General features: G+C 55.3%; 2 protein-coding genes across 3 annotated transcripts; both read left to right on the top strand.

The window, feature by feature from the left end:
* The first annotated feature begins 278 nt into the window (after nt 1-278).
* On the top strand, nt 279-10,443 carry USF2 (upstream transcription factor 2, c-fos interacting). 2 transcript variants are annotated; one of them, XM_020871689.2, is made up of 10 exons: nt 279-874; nt 1,145-1,191; nt 1,302-1,420; nt 1,558-1,677; nt 2,178-2,328; nt 2,461-2,548; nt 2,851-2,909; nt 9,358-9,452; nt 9,581-9,709; nt 9,809-10,443. In XM_020871689.2, the coding sequence occupies exons 1-10, from the start codon at nt 813-815 to the stop codon at nt 9,896-9,898; spliced, it is 960 nt and encodes a 319-aa protein (XP_020727348.1). In that variant the 5' UTR covers nt 279-812; the 3' UTR covers nt 9,899-10,443. The 2 variants fall into 2 exon arrangements, with proteins under 2 accessions (XP_020727348.1, XP_020727347.1); XM_020871688.2 differs by having other exon boundaries at nt 1,558-1,758.
* Nucleotides 10,444-13,132: 2,689 nt separating this feature from the next.
* Nucleotides 13,133-14,528, top strand: HAMP (hepcidin antimicrobial peptide). Its single transcript, XM_020871777.2, has 3 exons — nt 13,133-13,279; nt 14,164-14,223; nt 14,314-14,528. The coding sequence occupies exons 1-3, from the start codon at nt 13,193-13,195 to the stop codon at nt 14,413-14,415; spliced, it is 249 nt and encodes an 82-aa protein (XP_020727436.2). The 5' UTR covers nt 13,133-13,192; the 3' UTR covers nt 14,416-14,528.
* Nucleotides 14,529-19,113: the final 4,585 nt, after the last annotated feature.

Below are 19,113 nucleotides of genomic sequence, written 5' to 3'. Positions count from 1 at the left end.
GTCTCCAAACCCAGCCGCCTGCCTCGTCCCCGGCGACCAGAGGCCTTCTTCCAGGTCCCCCGGTGTTCCATCCGGGCCCACGTTCCACTCGGGCGGCCCGCCGGCGGGTGCCGGGCGACGGCCGCGCAGACGGCGGCAGCGACCTCGCTCCAAGCCGAGACCTGGGCCCGCGCGCCCGCCCTCCGTCAGAGACAGACAGCGCGCGCGCTCCCCAGGGGCTGCCCTCCCCCCTCGCGCGCGTCGGCCCCGGGCTCGCGCCACCGCCGCCGCGCGCGCGCAGCTCAAGTAAAGGAGGAAAAAAAAAGGGGGAAAAAATAGAAAGCGGCCGCGGCTGCAGCAGCGATCCGCCGCCGTACTGGGCCAGGCCGGGCGGCGGACGCGCAAGCCGGCGATCCGGGGGAGAGGCGGCGGCCATCCAGGGCGGGCCGGGTTTAAAAAAAAAGTCGCGGCAGCGGCGGCGGCTACTCAGGGAAGGAGGCCCGAGGGCCGCGTGCAGCGGGCGGGGGGCGGCTGCGCTGCGTTCCGGAGCCTAGAGCCGCCGGGAGCCGGCCGGCGGGCGAGCGGGCGGAGGCGGCTGCTGGAGCAGCGGCGGCGGCGGCGGCGGCGGCGGCATCTCCTCCTCACATGACCCCACTGTTTGTCCCCGTGATCAGCGCGAGCGGCTCCCGTGTCTCCTCCGTCCCCTCCTGCCGCGCGGCGTGAGCGCCGGGCTCGGGGCCCCCCCGGCCGCCCGCCCCCTCCCCTCCCTCCCTCCCTCCCCTCCCCTCCCCTCCCCCCCCGGGCCCGGCGCCCCCCCCGCCCCCACCCCCCCCATGGACATGCTGGACCCGGGTCTGGATCCCGCTGCCTCGGCCACCGCTGCTGCCGCCGCCAGGTAAGGGAGCCCGGCCGGCCCGTGCCCCCGCGCGCCCTGGTCCCGGCCCTTCGGCCTGGCGACCGGGCCGCCATGATCCCGAGCGGCCGCCCGGCCCAGCTCAAAATGGAGGCCGCGAGGGAGGGGGGACCGGCACGTATACCCCCGGTCCCCGGTCCCCGAGGGGCCGCCGTCCCAGACTGGGCCGGGCGGGATGGGGGCCCCGCACCTGGGCGAAGGGGCGGGGGCGCGGGCAGCCCTGATCCCCTCTTCTTCCTGTGCTCCCCGCAGTCACGACAAGGGACCTGAGGCAGAGGAGGGTGTCGAACTGCAAGAAGGTGAGTGCTCGCGGGGCCCACCGGGGCCGCGACCTGCGCCCGGGAGGGCACTGGGGGCGCCCTGGCCCGCGCCACCTCTGACCATCCCCGCGACCCTCCTCCGACCGCAGGCGGGGACGGGCCTGGGGCGGAGGAGCAGACGGCGGTGGCCATCGCCAGCGTCCAGCAGGCGGCGTTCGGCGACCACAACATCCAGTACCAGTTCCGCACAGAGAATAATGGAGGACAGGTGAGGCGGCGGGCCCGGAGCCCGGCGGTCAAGTGGAGGGTTGAGTCCCGGGCGGGCGGGCTGGCGGGCTGGGAGGGGCTCGGACCTGGCCCCTGCCTGGGCCCCAGCGCGGGTCTCTGCTCTGCCGCCCCCTGCAGGTGACGTACCGCGTGGTCCAGGTGACTGATGGTCAGCTGGACGGCCAGGGCGACACATCAGGCGCCGTCAGCGTCGTGTCTACGGCTGCCTTCGCGGGGGGGCAGCAGGCTGTGACCCAGGTGGGTGTGGATGGGGCCACCCAGCGCCCCGGCCCCGCTGCTGCCTCTGTGCCCCCAGGTCCCGCAGCGCCCTTCCCACTGGTAGGTGCCCAGCATCCTCTGGGGGGATGGAGAAGGGGCACTGGACACTGACTTTGTTCTTGGGGAGAGCCAGGGGGGTGGGGCACGTGAGACTAAGATGCCGCCTTCAGGCCCTCAGGTCAGATCTCTTGTTTTGCACTGTGAAACCTGGGGCAAGACCTTCGGAACATCTTTTTTTGTTTGTTTTGTGAAATGGGAATCATGGTCACAGGGCAGTCTCTTCGAGTTAAAAGTGGGTCAGCTCCCCAAGTGATTGCTTAGTAGCTATCAAGTTCCAGGGCTGTGAGATACAGGGCAGAGTGGGACACAGGGGTTCCCCACTCTCTGCAGAGAATGCAGTAAACATCAAATATGGTGGCTAGGGGATGGACTGGGGAGCAAAGATGGCTAAGGGTGGCCTCTGTCCTCCTGCTCCCTAGGCTGTTATCCAAAATCCCTTCAGCAATGGTGGCAGCCCGGCTGCTGAGGCTGTCAGTGGGGAGGCCCGATTTGCCTATTTCCCAGCGTCCAGTGTGGGAGATACCACGGCTGTGTCCGTACAGACCACAGACCAGAGCTTGCAGGCTGGAGGTAAAGGAAGGAAGGGGCCAGGGAGGAAGGCAGGGGAGGCAACAGGCCTAGCAGGGAGGGAAGCTCCCCCCCACCCCTAGCCAGTTCTGACTCTGCCCCCAGTTTTAGCGCTAACCCCCACTTTCCCTGCAGGCCAGTTCTATGTCATGATGACGCCCCAGGACGTGCTTCAGACAGGAACGCAGAGGACAATTGCACCTCGGACACACCCCTACTCCTCGTATGTGCAGGAGACCTGGTCCCAGGAGTACGGGATGCTGGGAGGGTCTGTCATGGGCACCCACGGAAGAGGAAGTTTTCCTGAGATGGGAACCAGGCAGTTAAATACACAGCAGGCAGTTGGTGTATTTTTTGGTCAGCTTTTGCTTTTCTAGTTTAAGTAAAGACAATACCATTTCCTCTCTCTCTGTCTCTACATATCGATTTGTCTTGCAGAGATCATTTTTAAGTCTGACTCTTTAATAAACATTTGGACACATGGGCTGGAGGTAACATGTACCCATTTTTTCCATTCTCTTCTAGGAAAATTGACGGAACAAGAACGCCACGGGATGAGAGAAGGAGAGCTCAGCATAATGAAGGTAAGGTCAGGCGGGAGCTGCTGGTCCTCACGGGCTCAACCCCAGCTGGGTGTTTGGAGTCACAGATCAGTGGCCGAGTTATTGATCCAAGTGCTCGAGAAGTGTTGGTTGAATGCTGGGAAGGCAGAAGCAGAGAGGTTCCTTGTCAGGAGCATATATAGGCAGGAGGCATGAGCTGTAGTGTATTTGTCATCCTGGCTGGTGACTCTCAAGTAATGCCCAGAAGTTTAAATGGTGAGTTTCACATTCATGCGTGGATTTTCTGCTCCTCTGGGAAAGCTGGATTGCTCTGGCACATGGGGCAACTGGTTTGCTCAAGCCCCCCACCCCACTGCCAGCCTGACTTCCAGAAGTAGCCCTGATCTGAGAGAGAGTACATCTGAAAGGAAATTGTAGGAAGTCTGTGTCTCTGGCTGAGGCTGGAGCATGAACATGTCCAGAGAACACTTCCACTCAAATAGCTGTCATTCAGCAGATACTTCCTGAAGGAGGATTCTAGGCTAGGCAGTATGTGCCCTGTGCTAGGTATGGGGCCTAGTGTGGAGTGTTCAGGAAGCTCGGGGTAGCTCAGGATAGTGTGTGACTGAACACTGACTGACGGAGCAGGTGATATTTCCCCAGGGAGGTGGCCTCTGGGAGTGCCTGTCCAGCAGAGAGAAGCATGGGAAGGCAGGGTGGAGAAGGGTTGCTCCGGGGGTGCTGGTTTGGTTGTAGCAGAGGTTCCTTGTGGAGTGCTTGGGAGGGCCAAGAATGGCCTTGAATGTCAGGGTGAGGCCTTGAGAGTCCTCACTGTGTTTGATGGGGAGTGGCTCCCGCAGCTATGCTCTGAGCAGCTCATGGAGTTCAGACCTTTACTCAGCATATATGTGCTAGGTGCCAGCCCCTGTTCTAGGCCTCAGATACACCTAGATAATGGAACAGGCACCTTGGCTCTCACAGGGTATTCATTCTGGTGGGAGAGACAGAAACTACACAAAGGTACAATAAGACGTCAGGGAACGTAAGTCATGTGTCGCGTGAAGGAAGATAAGGCTGGTAAGGACTTGGAGTGTTATGGTGGCAGGGAGCTCTGTGGGCCTCTCTAGAAGTGACGCTTGAGCAGGCACCTGAATGGGCTGGCCACAATCCTGAGGAATAGTCCCAGACAGCGAGGGATAAGCAAGTACAAACACCCAGCCCGAGCTGGAACAGACTCGGTATGATTGAAGAAGAGCAGAATTCAGGAAAGGAAAGAGGAAGTTGGCAGAGTCGTGGGAGTACTGGCCAGGGCCAGATCACATGGGCCTTGTCACAGGCCCTCCCAGGGCCCCCACTCCTGGATCTTTGTGCTGGTTCAGGGGGAAGTCAGCAGAGGGGTTGTATTTGGAGACTGGATACTAAGGGTGATGGGATGCCAGAAGCTAGGAAAATAGGAGGTGACTGCAGCTGTGGGCCTCAGACAGGACAGAGCATGAAAGGGGGTCAGGGGAGGGGGCAAGCTGTAGGGGAGAAGAGGCCAAACCTGAAGAATCAGGACTTCATGAATCAGGATTTTATGATGGGGTCAGTTTCGTTTAAAGGGAAGCAGTGAGTGTGAGCTTGGTTTTGGAGTGTGGTGAGTTTGAGGGGTTTCCTATTGGCTCCTGGGCAGTCCCAGCTCTACTACATACCAGTTGTGTGACCTTGGACTGGTTCTTCATCTCTGCACCTGTTTAGTCCTGTGTACGAATGTGTTAACATGACTACCCCAGAGGCTCATAGCGAGGGTGCAGCGCGTTGAGACATGAGCCCTCAGCTACCCCCAGTGTAGTGTGCTGCCTGGTAAGACCACAGCAGGCAACTCTGGGAAGATGAGCCGGTCACTCTCCACCCTACTGTCATTCTGCCTCTCCCTGGGTTAATCCAGCTCCAAAGTCTTGACGCTTCCTCATCCTAGAAAAGCCAGTCCTGCTTATGACCTTGCCTTTGCTGACCTGCTGCAGCCAGCCCCCTCTCTGCTAACCTGCAGAACGTTTGACCCACCCTCTGCCCGGCAGCCACCCTGTACCCTTGGCAATCTGGCTCATTTCTCTACCAAAACGGCTCCATTTAAGGTCACCCGTGACGACCTCATTGCCAAATCCACTGGCTTCCTTTCCTGTCTACACTCCAAGCATCTGACCCTGCCTGTTCCCCTCCTTTCGGGAATGTTCCTTTCTGCTCTCCTTGCCCTGGTTTTCCTTCCGAGCCTGTTCCTGAGAACAGGGCTTCCCGGTCACCTGGAAAGCTTGTTAATGATCACCATCTTTAGGTCATCCTCATGAGATGCTGAATGGGTAGGTCCGAGAGGGTCTGGGAGTCTGCGCTAAAACAAGTTCCCCAGGTGACTCTTCATGATGGGTAAAGTTAGGAAACTGCTTTGGCTGTTAGTCTCTCTTGGGGTCCAGCCCCTTATTCTAGTGGTCAGGAGAGTGAAACATCAGGCCTGGGGATGGTCAGTCTCCCCAAGTCCCTATCCCCAGTTGTTGGTGTGCATCATTTCCCCCAGGAGAGGGTCTGCGGACTTTCTCCAGAAAAGTATGTGACTCCAAAAAGATGAGACTGTTCCCTGATGTCCTCCCAGGGCTCCCCACCCCGTGCACTGCCGACAGCTGTCTTTCTGCTCCATCTCTCTCATGCTCCTCCAGACCCATATTTTGGAGTGCTCGTTCCAAATTTCTATTGCTGGATGTTCTTAAAGCATCTCACACTCAACGTGTCCAAACCAGAACCTGCCGTTGTCCCTCCTTCCCAAAGCCTCCTTCTTCCAGAGCAGCAAGATGAATCTCTGTCATGATTACCTCAGCCAGACCCTAGAGCTAGGCCACTTCAACTCTGTGCTCTCCTTCCCTCACAGCCGCAGGACCCAAGACGCTGTGCCGAAGCAGACCTCAAATCGACCTTTTCTGCTTTTCCCTCTTTCCCACGTTTCTTGATACCACAGGGGCCTATCTCTGGGCCGCAGGCAGATGTCTTCAGGGGCCCAAGGAAGTCAGTATACTTGGTGTAGCAGAAAGGGGAGTGATGGTCCCCAACAGTGACTGGGGGTCAGCGTGTCTGTCCTGCCTGAAAGGTGGTCTAACAGTGCCCGCTGTTGCTGCCGTGTCGGAATTTGTGCTCACTGCTACCGGAACCTCTGAAGAAGCCAGAAATCCAGATCTTTACGTGAAAACTGATTTCTTAGCTGCTTTTTCTATTTCATTGGTTCCTACTTATACTGTGACCAATTTATTTGTTCTGCTTAATTGGGGTTTAATTTGCTGGGTGTCTTCCCCAGCTTTTTAAAATGATCTTTAAACCTTTTTCTCAGTACAAGCCTTTATAGTTGCAGATTTCAGTCTTATACTGCTTTAGCTTCATCCCATTTGGATACGTTGTGTTTTCTTGTTACTCAATTTGGAATGTTTCTCGTATTCTTGATTATTTTTTCACTGACCCATGGGATTATTTAGAAATGTGTTGTTTAATTTATGAATGTTTATGGGTTTTCTGGATATCTTTTTTTTTTGAACATTTATCTATTTGGCTGCGTTGGGCCTTTGTTGCATCATGTGGGATCTTTTGTTGCGGTGCCCAGACTCTCTAGTTGTGGCGTGAGGGCTTAGTTGCTCCACAGTATGTGGGGTCTTAGCCCCCCAAGCAGGGGGTTGAACCCACCTCCCCTGCATTGCCAGGCGGATTCTTCACCACTGGTCCACCAGGGAAGTCCCCTGGTATCTTCTTGTTACTGATTTGTAAATGAGTTTTGTTGTGATTAGAGAACATACTCTGTATATAACTTAAGTCCTTTGGAATGTATTGAGACTTTATTTTATGGCCCTAAATACAGTCTATCTCGGTGAAAGTTTCTGTGTGTGCTGGAAAAGGAATATCTGCTGATGTGTGTGGAGTGTTCCATCAGTGGTAACTAGGTCAAGTTGGCTGACAGTGTTCAGATTTTCTATCTTCATTTTTTTGTCTACTTGTTTTGTCAGTTACTGAGGAGTGTTGATATCTCTAGTTACATTTGTGAATTTGTCTGTTTCTCCCATTAGTCCTGGCAGATTTTGCCTCTAAGTTGTTTTGAAGGTGGTATGGCTGTGACTGAAGCCTTCTGAGGAACCGACATGGCCTTGGTTTTGACTGGTCTTCCTCCGTTTCAGTTGTGCCGAAGTGGCCTCCCCAAGCCACAGGCCTGACCACATGCCAAGAAGGGCCCCAGACTCAAGGGCTTAGACCCCTTGGGGAAGAGAATACAAGGTCCAGACCCACAGACAGGGCATTCAGGGCCTTCACAACCTATTTGTACCACCTTTTCCTATCCCCCGCCCTACCTCCTCACCCTCCAGAGTGTTTGCATGTCCCCTTTTCTGGGTTTCATGATGCCTGTCTGCCTACTGTCCTTCCTCTCAGAAACCAGCCCCCATCTTTCCTTTCTAAACCTTTCTCTGAAGAGACACTCCACCCCACTCCACGCTGAAAGCAGTACTCCGCCCTGGCATTCCCCAGGCACTGGGTACTGTCTCCAGTTGTAACTCTCAGTTTGTGGTGTCAGTATCTCCCATTCATGTGAATTTCACGTTGGTGCCCAGAGTGCCAGCAGGACAGCGGTTGAGTCTGCCATGGACTCTGGCCTCGCAGAGTGCCCTGCACACAGTAGGGCAAGCAGTAAGTTTTGAAGAAGTGAATCCGAGCTAGAGGTGTCCCCTACCCCCAGCCTGGCCCCCAGTGAGGAAGCGAGGAGTGGGCATGGGATGCAGCTGCAGCGTGGGGCCCAGGCTCAAGGATGCCAGACTGTGGGAGGGTAGCGAAGGGCAGCCGTCTGCCCGCGAGCTCCTCAGCTGGCACCTCAGAATGGACGTGGAGGCCGGGGTGGACTCTTAGCTCAGCTGCTGTTTGGGGCCACAGAGTCCCCAAAGACCGTCAGACATGGCTGCCCTGGCTGGGAAGGTTCATCACCAGGGTAGTGATGGGGCACATGGCTGTGTACTCACTGACCCCAGGGCCAGGGTCAGGTGAAGGGCGATAGCAGGCAGTATTCTTATCCCTGTGGTAAAGGGAGGTTGTGGGCGGCAAGAGAGGAGAACGAGGGAGGAAGCAAGTCCGTGTGGGAGGGTGTTGTCACCCAGGCCAGAGTGGGGGCGCTTGGAAGGACCGGTCAGCAGAGAGTGGACAAAAGCAAGCGCCAGGGGAAGACAGTCGGGTTTTCCTCTAGTGGCCAGGCACGTTCTTTGAGGGAACAGCTGGGTTGAGGGGCAGTGCTGGCCTCAGAAGGAGAGGGGGGTCTGGGGCAGCCTTCTGGCCCACCCCACTTTTCTCACTCTCATCCCGACCCTCTCCCCTAGTCGCCCAAACCTGAGAAAATACCCTCCTCCACCCTCGTTTCCAAATCCCACCCACAGTCTCCCCTCCTCTATAGTGACCACCTGCATTTGTCCATGGACTGCCTTAGCAGGAGGGTGAGAGTGTGGGGCCAACTGGGCTTTCTTGTGTGGCCCTAGCAGTGCCTTGTACTGTGCTTAGCAGGTGAGGAAAGTTTGGGACAGCTTTCTCAGTGAGCCCCAAACCAGGGGTCTCAGGCTGCAGTGCAGGCAGCCCCCAGGCCACTGTCCTAAGTCGTGACAGGCCACAGCAGAGACACATACGAGCCCTGTCTGCAGCGGGCAGCTGCCACTCGACTCAGCAGACAGAGTGAGACAGTAGTGTGTTATAAATCACACATCTGGACTTTCCAAGTAAAATCGCCAGTAGCTTGTCAAACCTGGCCTTCAAGATAGGGTTTGTGGTGTTTCTGGGTGACCCAGTGCCCTGATGATGGGCCAGGCCCCTGAGAACTGCAGTGCCAGCCAGGGAAGCTGAGACTTGCTGCCGGGGCCATGGAGAAGGATTGTAAGCGGAGTGAGATGTGGTCAGACTGGGATTTTAATGATGAAGAGGAAAACAGGACTGTGGGGTCCAGAACTCTGGGGATACATGAGTACCGCAATGGAGAATCAAGTTCAGGGGCTGTGGGGACCGGAAAGGGTCACCCGGGTCCTGTGTAAAGGGGCTCTGGCCCCTTCTTGCCTCCCAGGGACACGTGCCCACTGCGCCACAACTCCTTTTTTCAAAAGAGGCCAGTTGTTATGTGAACTTTTCTAGTTTTTAAATGTTGACTCAAATTTTTCAAAACCTGCTGGGCCAACCAACAGAACAAACCCCACAGCCCCTCAGCTGTCAGTGCTGCCCTGAGGGTACATGTGGCAGTTGAGGGTGGCGCTTGAATTTCTTGGTTCCTATTGAGGAGCCATGTGGAGCGGGCTGGTGCCAGCTGCCTGGGTTCAGGTCGGGCCCCTGCACTTGCTGGCCATGTGACCTCAGGCGGGCCTGGCTGTGCCTCGGCGGCCTCGGCTCTCGTGGCATCTGCCTTTGGAGGTGACTCGCCCAGGCACAGAGGGAGTGCTGTGGACACAGCCTGCTGTTCTCGCCACAGTGGAGCGGAGGCGGAGGGACAAGATCAACAACTGGATCGTCCAGCTTTCAAAAATCATTCCAGATTGTAATGCAGATAATAGCAAGACGGGAGCGGTGAGTGTCCCCCTGGTCCCCCAACCCCCTTGCAGAGAATCCGTCTTGAGCGCTGGACCCTGGAGTACGACTGGTGGGCATCGGCTGCCAGGCACTGCTCACTGATGCTCATGCCCACTGCCCCCCAGAGTAAAGGAGGGATCCTGTCAAAGGCCTGCGACTACATCCGGGAGCTGCGCCAGACCAACCAGCGCATGCAGGAGACCTTCAAGGAGGCTGAGCGGCTGCAGATGGACAATGAGCTCTTGCGGCAACAGGTGAGCCACAGGGCTAGGAGGGCGGGCATGGGGGGCGCCCAGGAACCCCAGGACGCGGGGAGCCAGCTCTGGCTGCTTGTCCCCCATCGTGTCTGGCAGATCGAGGAGCTGAAGAATGAGAATGCCGTGCTCCGCGCCCAGCTGCAGCAGCACAACCTGGAGATGGTGGGCGAGAGCGCCCGGCAGTGACACCACCTACCACGCGGTGGGGGCCGCCTCCGGGCCCCCACCGTCCCCTTCCCCAGCCCTTAGCACAGAGAGGGACAAACGCCCCTCCCCCAGCTGCGTTTTTTATAGTAGATTTTTAACAAAAAAAATGGGGAGAAATAATGCATTTCTGTGGATAAGCGCCCACCACCCTCCTCAACTTGGAAACCATATCCCCTCCCCCATTTGTCCGTCTCCCTTCTCCCAGCCCCCACTCAACCCAGCACTTCTAGTGGTCTCACCTGGAGGCCAGAGGGAGGAGGACAGAGCCCCTGCCACACCCCGCTGCCTCCTCGGACTCTCGGGGTACTGAGACCAGGGTGCTTATGGGGAGGAGGGGGTCCTGCGGGGGGCCTGGACCCAAGCAGGGAGGCCACGTCCCACCCCACCTCTTGTTTCTGGAACCCTGCTCCCCTCTGGGTGTGTGAGTGTGTTCTAATTTTCTTTATGGAAAAAATGGACAAAAAAAATAGAGAGAGAGAGGTATTTAACTGCAATAAACTGGCCCCATGTGGCCCCGCCTTGTCTGTCTGTCTCTGTCCATCTCAGATATGGGGAGGGGGTCTGGGGTCTATGCAGGGCTCCCGGGGACAGGGCCTCACTCTTCTGTTCATGGCTGTGTACCAGTCCCGGCCGTCCCACACCACCCGGTACCCAGTGTGTTGGTTGTACAGATGGAGGAATTAAGGAATGAATAGTGTCTTTGAGGCCCCAGGTGGTGCGTATGTGGTGTGGGGGGCAGGGGGAGCCAGGGTCAAGGACATGCCACATGTTTTTGGAGGAGAGGCTGGGGTCTTTCATGTCACCAGTTCCTAAAAACAGGACTATCTCCTGACCCTGCCCTTCTGGGCTAACGCCCTCCCCTCTGCACCAGCCAATGGTGGGGCCTGGCCTTGAGCCCCCCACCCCCAGGGAGGGCAGATGGCCAGGAAGCCAGGCTTGGCCCGTCAGCCTGTCGCCTTGCACCGTGACTCTGGCGCCTGTGCCGTGACCCCTGCCCCTGGTTGATGATGAAACCTGGCCTGAGCTGAGATGATGCAGTGATGCCTGGGGGATGCTGCTGTGTCTCCCTGTGGGTGAGCATGCAGTCCCCATGCCACTCCCAGCCACTGCTAGAATCTAGGTCTGGTCACCTTGCTGAGCTCTCCACCCTGCACCCATCCCAGATACCTCCAGCTGCTTTCTTCCTTGCCTCTGAGAGCCCTCTCTCATATCTTGGCCATTCTTCTGTTGGAGAGTGACGCTGTGTGCAGCTGGGGGAGCCTAACAGATGTCAGGAAACTGTTACTTCCCAGAGTCCCCTGTTTTCATGCTTTTCAAATAGGCCTTGGCAGCAGTTCAGGGCCAGGAAGAAGAGTTCATTCCTTGGCAGCACCATCCCCAGGCTTGTAGGGTTGTCACTGGATGGCCCGGGAGTGAGAGAAGATGGCCAAGGGCCCATCTCTGGAGTCACAATCTGCTGTTCCCCTGGGCTGAGTGCACCCTAAAATGATTCAGGTCGTACGTAGCAATGAGATTGCCACAGCCAGTCAGCCTTGGTTCAGTTCCTCTTCCCATCATGTGCAAGAAGCCAGCCCTCCAAAGAAAAGCCTGATTTGTAGTGTTTGCCAACATCTGTGGTGTAAGTACACCCACCAGTGGGGGTTTCAAGGTGCCAACATGATGTTCCTGACTGGTGTTGGGATGCACATGGTGCACTCATTGAGCCAGTACAAGCGTGGTCCAGCAGACCCACCATGCCCTCCTGTGTTTTCTGGAGGCAGGAAAGCCTGGTGATGAGGGCACAGGACCCAGGGTGGAGGCCCAACTCTGCCTCTGGCTATGGCTAACCAAGCTTTGGCAGTGTCCTAAATCTTTGCCTCCAGCTCCTCTCCCTAAAAAGTGAAGATGAGTCTCTGGACTTCCCTGATGGGAGTCCAGTGGTTAAGAATCCACCTGCCAATGCAGGGGACATGGGTTTGATCCCCAGTCTGGGAAGAGTCCACATGCCGTGGGGTAACTTAGCCCATGCTCCATGACTACTGAGCCTGTGTGCTGCAACTGCTGAAGCCTGCACACTCCAGAGGCCCTGCTGTGTGACAAGAGAAGCCACTGCAAGAATCCCAGGCACCACAAGGAAGAGTAGCCCCACTCTGCCGCAACTTGAGAAAGCCCATGTGCAGCAATGAAAAACCCCAGGGCAGCCATAAATATATAAATAATGCATTTTTAATTAAAAAGTCTTAGGTGGGCATGGTGTGCTCCTCTCCCAGGAGCAGGGTTTGGGAAGCCAGGGAGTCAGGGGCTGAGAAGACAACTAGGGCCCTGAAAGCAGAGCAGAGCTCGGGATGGGGCAGGCAGGAGCTGCTCAGAGGCAAGGTCGCGCGGGCTGAGTTAACACAGAAATGAGTCAGTGTATCTGTTGGCTTGCGAAGTGCAGTCATCAGATGTTAGCTGTTACCGTCACCACAGTCCTTTTTGGCCAAAACTTCACAGGAACATTTGCCAGATCCACAGGGCCACATCTTAAGGTTCTGACCCTTGAGAAACCCCACACATGTGCTGGGGGCTCCTGTGGACACAAACTCCTGCACATGAGCATCACTGTTCCCTCCCAGAAGCCAACCTCAATCCCATGCCTCTGTGGTTGACTGAGTGCCTGCTCTGCATTAAGTCCTATCCTAGAGAGTGGTGACCAAGCTGGGAGCAAGGTAGATGAGAGAAGAATATTCTCATGGAGCTGACATCCTGGTCAAGGAATTAGTGAACTTAAAAACAAGGAAACATTTGTGTTTAGAAATGCTGTTCATGAATAACATAAAAGATGATGGGAGAGTGATGAGGGGTGCGGGAAGTGACAGCCATACTGCTTGTAAATGACGAGGTCAGAAACGGTGGGGATGGAAGACACCTTACTCCTGCTCTTCGATCCGTTCTACCGCAGGGGCATAAGGGGGAAATTTTTTTCCTGAAATCAACAAGGTGATGTCATGTCAGGGAAAGTGTCTCCCAGGTGGCTGACTAAAGGCGTGTGTCAGCGGTCGTGTCTGCCCCACCTCCTGGACACACCTCTGTCGGCTGAGGGTGACACAACCCTGTTCCCTGTCACCTCTGTTCCCGCTTATCTCTCCCGCCTTTTCGGCGCCACCACCTTCTTGGAAATGAGTCGGGCCAAAGGGGAGAGGGCTTAGCATCCCCGCCTCCCCCAGGAGGACCCATAAAAGCAACTGTAACTGGACTCCCAGACACCAGAGCAGGTCCTAGACGTAACGGCTGGACGGCCAGACAGACGGCTCAATGGCACTGAACACGCAGATCCGGGCCACCTGCCTTCTGCTCCTTGTCCTGCTCAGCCTGACCAGTGGCTCCGTTCTGCCTCCCCAGGTGACAGCACAGGGCCCGGAATTGCAGCAGCCCCTGGGAGACCCCCAGCATGGGGCGGATGTCAGGGCGAGGAAAGGGGGGACAGGCAGCTGCTCAGAGCGCAGAGATGGGGTACCGAGCGGCAGGGTCTGAGGGGCCCTCTTTAATTCCACAGTGATTTACTGAGTGCCTGCTCGGCAGTAAGTCCTGTTCTAGACAGCGGTGACCAAGCGGTAATAGTCTCATGGAGCTTGAATATTCTCATGAATATTCTCATACATCCTGGGCAGGAAACCAGCCAATGAACTTAAAACAAGGAAACACTTGTGTTTAGGAAATGCTATTCCATGAATAACGTAAAAGATGGTGGGAGAGTGATGGTGGGGGTTGGCTATTTTGTGAGAAAATGTTATTTGACCTATGTTTGGGAGGATAAGAGAAGGGGGCAGCCAGCTGAGACTGAGGTGGGGGCAAGCACGAATGGACCCAAGGAGCAGAGGGCTGGGTGAGTGAAGAAGATGGTACTTGGAGACGAGACTGAGGGGTAGCCGTGCCAAGTCTTATAGGCAAGTGCAGAGGAAGCCCTGCAGGCTTGGGAAATGGGGAAAGCTGAGATCTGACTGATAACACGTGGGGAACGGGTTGTAAGCGGCAAGATACAGGGTGGAGACAGGCCTCTGGGCCACGGAGGGTCCTATGGAAGAGTGAGCAGCTGTAGAGAGAGGAGGAGACGGATTTGGGATGTTTGCAGACAGGAGAACCACCCATGGGAAGGTGAGGCCTCTTCTGGGATTCCAGCTGAGCCAGGAGATGCCAACCCCTGGGGAGGCGCTGCTCCGGGGGAGCTAGACTGAGAGCTCTGCCGGGGCCCTGCCGTCCTCAGTACCCTCTTTTGCTTTCCACAGACACGACAGCTCACAGACCTCCAGACCCAGGACACAGCTAGAGTTGCAGCTGGCTTGACGGTGAGAGCCCCTGGGACTCCCCTCTGAGCCTCACCTGCTTTCCCGTGCCTGCACCCCCTACGCCCGGCTCACTGCCCTTCCTTCCCACAGCCCGCGCTCCAGAGGCGGAGACGAGACACCCACTTTCCCATCTGCATCTTCTGCTGCGGCTGCTGTCGTAAAGGCACGTGTGGGATGTGCTGCAAGACGTAGGACCACCCCCCAAACCCCGCCGTGCCCTCTTCCCTTATTTATTCCTGCTGCCTTCCAACACTCGGTGAATAGTCTTGAAATAAAATGGCCGGTTCTAGCTCCTGTTTTCCAAACCAGAGTCTCTGTTCTCTTTGCTCCCTGCCCAGGTCTAGGCCAGAGGCTTGTCTTGGGCCATCTCGGAGGGCCAGTCCTCCTCAGTGGGGTGTGCAGGGTCTCTGTGTGCTGGGAGGTCGCAAGGAAGCTTGGTGAAGGACATCTGTTTTCTCTTCTTCCCCCACTTCAAAAGGCCCCGAATTTACTTTGCCAGAGCAGGGAGTGAAAGTTCAAGTTTCCTCTTTGAAATCTTCTCAAAAACAGGGGTAAATTCAGATCCCTAGCAAGGGTTCTCAGAGCAAGGTCTGGGGACTCCTCCAGGGCTCCACAAAGTGGAGACAACTCAGATGCCACCCATCTTTCTCACCCTTGTTCTCTTGAGAACAGACTGTGGAGCTCTCCAGAGGCCCCATGACATGTGTTGATGTTATCCTTCTGACAGCTAGCTGATGGAGTGCTTTAGGTCTTGTGCTTTAAAAAGTCCCAGTTTCGGGACTTCCCTGGTGATGCAGTGGTTAAGAGTCTGCCTGACAATCTGGGAGTCTCAGGCTCGATCCCTGCTACAGGAACTGGGATCCCACGCACTGTGGGGCAACCAAGCCCAGGCTCCACAAGAGAAGCCGTGGCAAAGAGAAGCCTGCACATCAGGGAACTAGATGAGTTAGAGAGTAGCCCCCCACTGGCTGCAAGTAGAGAAAGCTCACTTGCAACAGCAAAGAACCAGTGCCACCAAAAAAATAATAAAAGATAAAAAATACCTAGTTTCAATTTCTAATAGATAAAGCAACTATAGAGATGACTCACTAGAACAAAAAGTTTTTGAAGTTCTCAAGTTTTCAGAGTATAAAGGGGTTCTGAGACCAAAAAGTTTGAGAACCACTGGCCTTCAGGGAGCAGATAAGTGCAATAAATGAGTGAGGCCTGATGGATTTGTTTCACAGGAGCGTCTTCAGTTGTATGCGCTCGGTAAGGACACACTTGGCCTAGGACCCATAGGACAATACCATTCACCTGCACAGGGCTTGAATTCCCTCCCTTTCTTCTTCAAAACTGCATTCCTCTCAATTTATTTGATTTGCCCACTTTTGATAGAAGAGGAGATGCAAGATGCATTTCATTATCATCTTAGCCTGTGAGAGCACATCGTTGCTAGCACAATGATACAGGGCCTCAGCCACTTGGCCTCAGTATTGTATAAAGATAGGGAGTGGGGAGGCCGGGGGGCCCCCTTCAACGAGGGCTGCCAGGCAGGCCTGCCGCACCCACTGGAGGGCCAAACATCACGAGAGTTACTTTTCAAAAGAAGGTGGCGATCCTTATTTTTATGTGAAATTTCCTGATTCCTAAAATCTTGGCAACTGATGAAAGGAATCTGATTTTTAAAACATCAACACTCTGGAGCCAAACTAAACCCAGCTGGGAGCCAGATTGGTTCTGCACACCATCAGCTTCTGCCTCGGAAGCCACAAGAGGCTCGTCCTCTGTGAGAGGTTTTCCTAAACAGAGACAGAAGGACAGGGAGAGGAAGGGCTGTGTGGGCAGCTTGGCTGCGCCTCCTAGCTGTGGGATCTCTCAGGCATCCTCGCCCCACTCTGAAACCCCACCTCCTCATCTGTAAAAGGAGAGAAGCTTCTAGAATCCTCAGTTCTTCGGACTGTCGTGATGCTCAGCAACAGAAGAGTGTGAAGCAGTTTTGGAAAACGTCCAATGCCTCATTGACGGGAAGGATTCATACTGACAGAGGAGGTGGAGGCCTCTCAGACCCCGGAGGTGGGAAACTCGAAATTGCTGATTGCATTTCATGACACCAGGGCTTTTTGAAAAAATATTTCTTCTTATTTATTTATTTGGCTGCACTGGGTGTTAATTGCGACATGCAGAATCTTTGTTGTGGCATGTGGGATCTAGTTCCCTGACCAGGAAGTGAACCTGGGCCCCCTGTATCGGGAGCAAAGAGTCTTAGCCACTGGACCACCAGGGTCATCCCCACACCAATGCTCTTCTCTCAGCTTAGCCAGTCCTCCAGGTGGTCCTAGTGATGGGAAACAGAGGTACCCAAGCATCAGTGTTCACCCAAATCTCCCAGAAGGCCTAGTAAAACGCAGACTTGGCAGGTCCAGGGTGGGGCCTGGAATGAGCATTTCTAACAAGCTCCCAGCTGATACTGCTGCTGTTGACCTGGGGGCCACACTTTGAAGACTCCTGCTGTTGGCTGATGGCAGAGAGCGCCTCTGGGTTAGACCAAGCACCTGCTTCCAGTCAAGAGCATGTGGAGCAAGTGGGCGCAAGGGCTTGATCCTGCCCTGAGATGAATTTTGCTCAGTCTGTACAATGTTTTAGGTAAAAATTGGGCAAATACCTAAAGACTGAGATATTTCACACAAAAATCTGAACTCCTGCTGTTACAGACTGAACTAGGTCCCTCTGAAATTTATATGCTGGGGTTTCCCTGGCAGGGCTTTCCTGGTGGCTCAGATGATAAAGAATCTGCCTGCAATGCAAGAGATCTGGGTTCAATCCCTGGGCTGGGAAGATCCCCTGGAGAAGGGAATGGCTACCCACTCCAGTATTCTGGCCTGGAGAATTCCATGGACTGTATAGTCCATGGGGTCGCAAAGAGTCAGACACTACTGAACGACTTTCACTCTCTGGCAGTCTAGTAGTTAGGACTCAACTCAGTGCTTTCACTGCTGGGGCCTGGGTTCAACGTTTGGTTGGGGAACTAAGATCTTTCAAGTCACATGGCCAATTAATTAATTAAATGTAAATGTTGGAGTCTTAACCCCCAATGCAGTTGTGTGACCTTATTTGGTGAGAAGGTCTTTTTTTTTTTTATTATTGTTTGGCTCAATATGTGCAATCTTAGTTCCTGCACCGGGGATCAAACCCCCACCCCCTGTGTTGGAAGTGCGGCGTCTTAATCACTGGACCATCAGGGAAGTCCTTTGATAGAGTCTTTACAGGGATAATTACGTTAAAATGAGGTCATTAGGTGGGTCCTAATCCAGTAGGTTTGGTGTGCTAATAAAAAGTGAAATTTTGGACACAGAGACCCACATATAGGAGAACACCACGTGGATGTGGAGACCTCTAGTCTCCAGCACCATGAGACAATTTGTTGCTACTGTTCAGTGCTAAGTCGTGTCTGATTCTGGTTTCCCTCTCCTTCACTATCTTCTGGAGTTTGCTCAAACTCATGTCCACTGAGTTGGTTATGCCATCCAACCATCTCATCCTCTGCTGTCCCCTTCTCATCCTGCCCCAATCTTTCCCAGCATCAGGGTCTTTTCCAGTGAGTTGGCTCTTAGCATCAATGGCCAAAGTATTGGAGCTTCAGCATCAGTCCTTCCAATGAACACCCAGGACTGATCTTCTTTAGGATGGACTGGTTGGATCTCCTTGCAGTCCAAGGGACTCTCAAGAGTCTTCTCCAGCATCACAGTTCAAAAGCATCAGTCTTTTGGTGCTCAACCTTCTTTATGGTCCAGCTGTCACATCTGTACATGACTACTGGTAAAACCATAGCCATGAGACAATAAACTCTGTTTTTTAAGCCACCTGATCTATGAGGCTTTGTCACAGTCACCCTAGCAAACTTGCCTTGTCTGGAAAGACCCGGTGATTGGGCAGCACTGGTAGCTGGATCTGAGTGGCACTTCGCCTTTCTGTGGGCACAGGCTCCCAGGTCCCTGAGTCCTCCTGTGGGCTGGGGACCTGGGTGCAGATCTCAGCAACAGCACCCTCTGTGGGACACACTCACCTGTGCAGCCCGCCCCCAGGGACAGCCTTCAGTTCACACCCAGAGAGATGGCGGACCCCCCAAACTAGACACACAACTCCAACGCGGCTGGTGTTGGCGTGGAAAGCTGTGACATATGAGTCCTCCAAGATCTCCGTGTCCTCCCCCGATGCCCACACACCAGGTCCCTCTCTTCTCTGGGACCCAGGCATTCAGGCCCCACCCCACTCTCAATGGGCCTTTGTCCCTGACTGGGAAAGGCACGGGCAGAGTCTGACATCATGAAGCCTGAGGTGGGGGTGGGACTCCCCATCGCCCCCATTCCAGGCTTCTCTGACTCCTCACTCCCCAGTCTGAGGGATTTCCCCGCCTCGACCCATCCCCTGTGCCTTGGGGCCGGGCTCTCCCTTGGGAGAAAGGGCCCTCTCTTCCTCCCTTCCTCCCCACTGCTCTGGCCCGAAGGAGGACAGAAGATGCCCCAGTGTGGCTGAGCAGCTCATGATCAAGCCACTACTACACTTAACGGGACGACAGAGGATGAGATGGTTGGATGGCATCACCGACTCGCTAGACATGAGTTTGGGTAAACTCCGGGAGTCGGTGATGGACAGGGAAGCCTGGTGTGCTGAGGTTCATGGGGACTCAAAGAGTCAGACACGATTGAGCAACTGAACTGAACACTTAGTCACACCACCACCATGACTGGGCCTGGGGCGGCAGGAGGATCCCCATGGAATCTGCACACAGAGGGTCCCCATTCAGCTCAGAGAGTCAGCACAGCCCGGGTTGGGCACCCTCACGCACCAGGCACTGTGCTAGGGGACACAAGGGTGAACAAGACAGACAGACAGACAGGCGGAAACCTG

Source organism: Odocoileus virginianus, chromosome 20 (assembly GCF_023699985.2).
Source record: "Odocoileus virginianus isolate 20LAN1187 ecotype Illinois chromosome 20, Ovbor_1.2, whole genome shotgun sequence".
Taxonomy (NCBI): Eukaryota; Metazoa; Chordata; class Mammalia; order Artiodactyla; family Cervidae; genus Odocoileus; species Odocoileus virginianus.
Note: the sequence above shows the minus strand (reverse complement) of the source record. Positions and strands in the feature narration are given on the sequence as shown.

Coding starts and splice junctions, on each gene's coding strand:
- USF2 (XM_020871688.2), top strand. CDS start 813: ATGGACATGCTGGACCCGGGTCTGGATCCCGCTGCCTCGGCCACCGCT. Junction 875..1,144: donor ACCGCTGCTGCCGCCGCCAG/GTAAGGGAGCCC, acceptor TGCTCCCCGCAG/TCACGACAAGGGACCTGAGG. Junction 1,421..1,557: donor CAGAGAATAATGGAGGACAG/GTGAGGCGGCGG, acceptor CGCCCCCTGCAG/GTGACGTACCGCGTGGTCCA.
- HAMP (XM_020871777.2), top strand. CDS start 13,193: ATGGCACTGAACACGCAGATCCGGGCCACCTGCCTTCTGCTCCTTGTC. Junction 13,280..14,163: donor GCTCCGTTCTGCCTCCCCAG/GTGACAGCACAG, acceptor TGCTTTCCACAG/ACACGACAGCTCACAGACCT. Junction 14,224..14,313: donor GAGTTGCAGCTGGCTTGACG/GTGAGAGCCCCT, acceptor TCCTTCCCACAG/CCCGCGCTCCAGAGGCGGAG.